The following is a 6,028-nucleotide window of genomic DNA, read 5'->3' as shown; positions in this document are numbered from 1 at the left end:
AAAAAGTGATCCGAGAAAGATAGAATCCAAGAGGGATTGTTGTCTCTCTCTCTCTCTCTCTTTCACGTACAATGTCGTGCATCAATGCTATCTCATTCCCTAGGCATAGTAATATCGAAAATTTTGAATTAGAATTATCGTTTCTGAATATTTATGCATCATATAACTGCTGATTATTTTGTGAACTGTCAAGGATGTTCCGAAACAGCAATCACGATGTACAAATATTCAGAAATGATGCGCCTAATTTAAAATCTCCGATATCACTATATGTAGGGAATTGGGACAGCATTAATGCAATGTGGCACTGTACAGTCCAATGACGAAATTCATTCATGTCCTGTATAAAAAGATCTGATAAATAACATAAACAATGTAGACAATTAGAAAAATTGCCGCAAATTAACATCAATTTTATGCCCGTGTGAAATTTATTATTTTATATTTACGAAACTTCCTGACATATATTCATTGAAATATAAGATAAAATACTTAATCGATAATATGAATGACACTAAAATTTCGTTGAAAGATCTCGTAGATCGATTGTTATTAATTCCTAATGTCTTTTCACTTTCAAATGGTAAGACTCAATAACTAATTAGACGATTTTTTATTAATAATATTTACAACGTTCTTTGCAACATTAATTGTAATTCAATATCCATATTTATCATTGAGACTTGTTCTCCCATCACCGGTTTGATCTTGTGGTGGCAGCCAAGTGGAATAATCATCCGAATGGATGTCTTGATCGTAATGCTTCTTTGCACCTTTGAGTAACTTCTCTGATTTTTTATCCTTTCGTTTCTTATTTTCTTCAATATTCGGCTTGCTTTTTTCTGTATCTTGATCTAATATGGTGCTCAAAGCACTTGTTGGTTCAGTGTCGGTTTTAGTGTTATCATACGATCTCACTTCGTCCTTAGAGAGAACAGATTTTTTGCATTTAGACTCATTCACGTCATGCACCTCTTCAATAATACGACTTTTGTCTTCATCCTCTTCTTTTACATTATCTTCCTCTTCCTCTTCTTCTTCTTCTTCCTCCTCTTCCTCATTATTTATCTCATTACTACTTAAAGCTGATGAATGTGCTGCTTCAGAATTGTCTTTGTTCTGTAAAATTATACATTATATTTTTAAGATATAAAAACAAATAAAAAGTACTTTTCGCGTGTTATAAAGACAATAAAATAAAAGACGATAGGTAACGGAACGGTCACTCACATTTGCTTCGAAAAGCTTGCGCCTTCTTTCAAGTTGAGAACTTCTCTTTATGGCAAATTTTAATCTTTGATACATTTGGTAGTTCTTGTCTTCTGTTGGTACTTGGCTAACAAGAGGTGGCAGATTGGCCGGCTTGGCGAAATTTATCAATTTAATCAATTTCACCTCTTCTTTACGCAAATTTTGTAATTCTACTTTCATCTTTGTCATGTCACTTTTACTCAAAGTAGACGAATTTAAACTAGACATAAAGGCGTCTAACGAATCCTCGTTGGATTCCTTTTCTTTAGTACTGCTCTCCTGTGCCTCCTTCAGACGATTGCTTAATTGCGAAATCCTACTCACAATCTCGTTATGTTGTTCAGTCTGAAATAACATAAAATAAATATATTTTTTCTTGAAAATTCACATGTATATCATATGAAAATGTCTAATAGGCATAAAATAGTAAATTACCAATGTCTTATATGTCTCGACTTTTTCTTCAAGTTTTCCAGCTTGTTTCATCCGTTGTTCACGTTTCCTTTCTACTGTACCTGTTCTATCCAAATAATTATCTTCGTCTGAGTCATAATAATCTTCTTCCTCCCAATTCCTGCTTTTCCTTTTTCGACTCTCTGTAAGCATGATGGATATTCTATTAGTAACAAAAACTGTAAAAACTTCGTGTGAATAAATTTGTGAATATTATATTTAAAATAAGCCGAAAAGCTTTAAATGAATTTCACAAAACAAGTGATAGCCAAGTTATACTATAAGAAGTGAAATTAATCATTCTCTTTCTATAGTCATAACATAACTATGGTTTCATAATTATAAACCTACAGATTTCAAATTATAGTTATAGTAAAGTATATTACCATGATTAGCTTGTCTTAATAATCCATGTCTGTCCAAGATTCTGCAGGCTTCCAAAGCACATTGAACAACAGCTTCTTTCTTCTTTCCTTTGACAAGAGCCTCTGCTTTAATGGAACGTCCACCAAAGCATTCTTTGGGTAATCTGAAATTTATTTTAAAATTCTATATGTTAAAATTGAATATATTTAAAAATTATTTATATAAATAACCTTCGAAATCTCTCTTTCGAAAAATTGTCTGAAACAACGGTACTTACTCCACCCAACACAGAAACTGTCCTATTCTTTTTTCCTCAACCTGGTATTGCAGATCATACCCTTCTCTTTCAAACCAACCTCTTAATGTTTTCTTAGGATCATCTAAATATAATTCTTCTTCTGTCATAGTAGCATAAGGATTTTCTGTGAGATCCGTTTCCTCATCAGCATCCTCTCCCATTCCCCAATCAATGCCATCATTCTCTTCCATTTCTCTGGCCTTTTGTTTGGCTTCTTCTTCCTTCTGTAATCTAAGTTCTTTTTCTCGCAATTCTTCCAATCGTTTTTCCTACATGAAAAAAAGAAATATGCTTGAAAGTTTTATTTTTTTAATAAGGATACAAAAATACCAAAGGAAAATCAGTACTAGAATATTACAAAAGCAATTGTTGAATTAATTATGTATAAATGTAATTATTGTTAAAACCAACCTTTAATTCAGTAACTGTCAATTCAGATTCCTCTTCTTCATCTTCTGGCGGTGCTTGTAAGATATATTTTCTCTGACTACAACCAAATCTAATCATGTGACCTCCGTGTAACCGAACGTAAGTTCTAGGTTTTACACGATGGCCGTTCCAAAATGTACCGTGTGTGCTTTCCAAATCATATAAATAAAATCCTTTAGAGTTCTGGCTCAGTGTTGGTTTTTGATTGCTGCTTCTCTGGCTTTCTCTCAAAATCTCTGAACTGTCTTTGTCATCTTCTACCGCTCTGTACTGGATAATCGCATGATGCCTTGAAATAGTTGGATGCGCAAGAGATATATGACAAGTAGGTAATCTTCCTATCACGTGAAAACTCTCATTTAAATCAATCGTCTCCAGGATTACTCCGGACTTCAGAACCTCTAATTTATATTCCTCCATTGGTTTTCCACCCCATGATGGTTCTGTATATGGAACAGGGATGTTTTTCACATCGGATGTGACATTTTCTTGCGCAGTATTCTTGGAAGTCAACTGATCAGTTTTGGACTTGGCATCATCTGTCTGATAAATATTTTCAGTCCCTTTTTCGTTCGCAGGCGATAATTCGGTTAATGGTGCAGGCAACGGTGAAGGTGCATCAAGATTTACTACTCGACGAATTTTCCCGATTTTACCTCGCTTTGGACCGATAATGAGTGAAAATGGTTTCTTAAAACCTGCAGATTCACCCGCGTTATTCGTTCCGTCTTTAGCATCATTAGACGTGTTTTTCGCTTCTGATTCCTCGATGTTTTGCTTTTGACATGTTTCAGAAATCACTTTTTTGCTGTCCGCATTAAGATTATCACCAATCACAATATCAACCTCGGAGGAGGAAGTAACAGACTCGTTTTTCTGTTCGACTACTTCCATCGTAAGTCTTAATTATATCTCGAGCTTTACGCTAAGAATAATTTAAGTATTATGATCACACTTTTATCTTCAGGATAATATCGTGTTTACATCAATTAAAACCAGAATAATACTTGCAGCGCTTACGATCCGTTGCGTTCTGGTATTTATATTTGTAGTCCGTTCTTTTTAGACGAATTGGTTGCATTAATCAAGAAATGTATGTACATGAAGTAAAAATCTTGACGCGCACACTTCAATGTGTATACAAATTTCTTCACTAGTGCAGCCAGTTTAGCTAAAAAGAACAGACCAAATGTTTGTTCGTATTAGGATGCGTTCCACTTACACGCTCCCCCAATCTTGAACACCGTGTTCAGAATGTCCAATCGCATTGGTTAATTCGACAAATCGACCAATATGTGATTGAACGTTGTAAATTACGCCCATGTTTACGATCGTTGCAAATGTTAAGTTCGTATCAGATTACGGATTAAAATTGAGATTGAAATTTGGCCATTCTCAATCGTTATCCGTAGTCTGATATGGGCTTTACGAAGAGTCAATGAAAAACAGTGTTGCAACCTTTCTGTCGCTAAACATACACTAGGCATAGAAAACACCAAGATTTCTCAGCGAGTTTCAGAACACATTCAGTAAAATTTTACCGACTTATCATATGCTGATTAAATACTTTGAGAGGCGCGTAAAATATTAAATAGGAACATTTGCTTCCTGAGCCACCAAAGATTCTCTTTGAAGTTTACATTTTCTGATTTCTTGTAACTATACTATTATTAGAGCATTACTTTACATTAACTATACTTGGTATTTAAAAAAAAGAAAAACATGTCTATTTGGAATTACGTGTTAGCTAAGCACGTCCCAATTTCAAAAATTTGCACGTCATGTTCATAATATAATGCTTACGATGTTCAATAGAAGATATACATATATACACGCCTGCATATATGTATATCACAATTTATTTCAGTTTATTTCATTAAAATATACAGATATAAATGTGATCACACTTTTGTTCGAGTTTCTCATCGAATTTACACGAATCTTAACCTGAGATAAATCGCTATAATATTTCTGTATCTAACATCTTTTCTCTGTCTTCTCGCGCCCCTTAAAAAATACTTGCTTTCATCATCTCTCTACGCTGTAACAAATAATAAATCTACAGGCGCACAAAATAGAATTCGAGATTCGCTTCTGTTTCGCAACTTTTAATAATAATAATAATAATAACAACAACAGTTTTGTTATTATTATTATGTTTTTATTTTCATTATGTTTATATATAATTATGTATTTGCGTTCAACGCTATGTAACGAGGTTACGCCTCGTTTTTCTCCCCTCCTCTCTTTCACGGCAGAATCACTTGCAGTTAATACATTTATCAGCACTATATTTATATATAGTACGAAATATACGAACACATGCACCAATAAAAAATATTCTTAAAATAGTTCTTTGAATAACGCTTCGCAAACTCACACGTATCTGTCTATTTGATAATTCGATTTTACCTCGCAATATCTTCATGTCTTAAAACAGAATTGTCGTTTACAAGTCAGATAAATCGAGTCGATACTTTGCGTTTTTTTTGTGTGTGGTGCATGGTTATTCGAGTACAATTTCCATATTATAAACACGTTTGCGAATGTGGTAACTATATTGTAGGCACGTGTCATTATCGTTTCTTTTCTATTTATCTATATATCTATTCACGCACGCACACACACACACACACACACACACACACACACACACACACACACACACATACATATATATATTTGTGAATTATATATATATATATATATCGTTTGTGATGTGGATCAAACATATTTTATAGTGTCACACTTGATAATTTTCCGCAAGTAATAATTCTCCCTTTCTTTCTCTTTAAACATCTCGACAATATTCTTTCAAGCGTACTCATTTACTCGCACAAACTTACTACCGCAAATCGTTAATAGCGTTAAACGCAATTAATAAATAGTCGACGCGATATCGATAAATAATATAGGTAACATTGATCCTTCGTCAATAGATTTTAGAATTCTCATTTCCTGAATTTTCATCCCCATCCCGGTAAAAATGTACAAATTTCGAAGTTCTATGTCCAGAAGAGATATGCGTTTTCCTGACCGCCACGCAGTTTCCACAAATTCCGTCCGTTAAATATATTCTCCGAACTGTCGCATCTCGGACAATACAGGAAACAATGTACATTCTCGTTTAAACAAACATCGAACAACGCTACAACACAACGAGCTCCACAACTTATCTATCGACGTAATATAAAACAACGCGAAATGCAAAGTCGAAATGACATGTGCGTC

The 6,028-nt window shown here is 33.9% G+C and overlaps 1 protein-coding gene across 1 annotated transcript; it reads right to left on the bottom strand.

The window, feature by feature from the left end:
* Positions 1-594: 594 nt before the first annotated feature.
* Positions 595-3,869, bottom strand: LOC106745482 (kanadaptin). The gene is made up of 6 exons (XM_014621119.1): positions 2,780-3,869; positions 2,348-2,637; positions 2,091-2,233; positions 1,687-1,847; positions 1,231-1,596; positions 595-1,119 (listed from the first exon to the last, which is right to left on the bottom strand). The coding sequence occupies exons 1-6, from the start codon at positions 3,689-3,691 to the stop codon at positions 658-660; spliced, it is 2,334 nt and encodes a 777-aa protein (XP_014476605.1). The 5' UTR covers positions 3,692-3,869; the 3' UTR covers positions 595-657.
* Between the last annotated feature and the right edge of the window lie 2,159 nt (positions 3,870-6,028).

This window comes from Dinoponera quadriceps, unplaced genomic scaffold, assembly GCF_001313825.1.
Source record: "Dinoponera quadriceps isolate SergipeBrazil2010 unplaced genomic scaffold, ASM131382v1 scaffold1769, whole genome shotgun sequence".
NCBI lineage: Eukaryota > Metazoa > Arthropoda > Insecta > Hymenoptera > Formicidae > Dinoponera > Dinoponera quadriceps.
Note: the sequence above shows the minus strand (reverse complement) of the source record. Positions and strands in the feature narration are given on the sequence as shown.

Excerpts from the sequence above, each read along its gene's own strand:
- LOC106745482 (XM_014621119.1), bottom strand. The coding sequence starts at position 3,691 with ATGGAAGTAGTCGAACAGAAAAACGAGTCTGTTACTTCCTCCTCCGAG. Across the intron at positions 1,848-2,090 it reads ATTAAGACAAGCTAATCATG|AGAGTCGAAAAAGGAAAAGC; the intron begins GTAATATACTTT and ends TCATGCTTACAG. Across the intron at positions 1,597-1,686 it reads TCGAGACATATAAGACATTG|ACTGAACAACATAACGAGAT; the intron begins GTAATTTACTAT and ends ATGTTATTTCAG.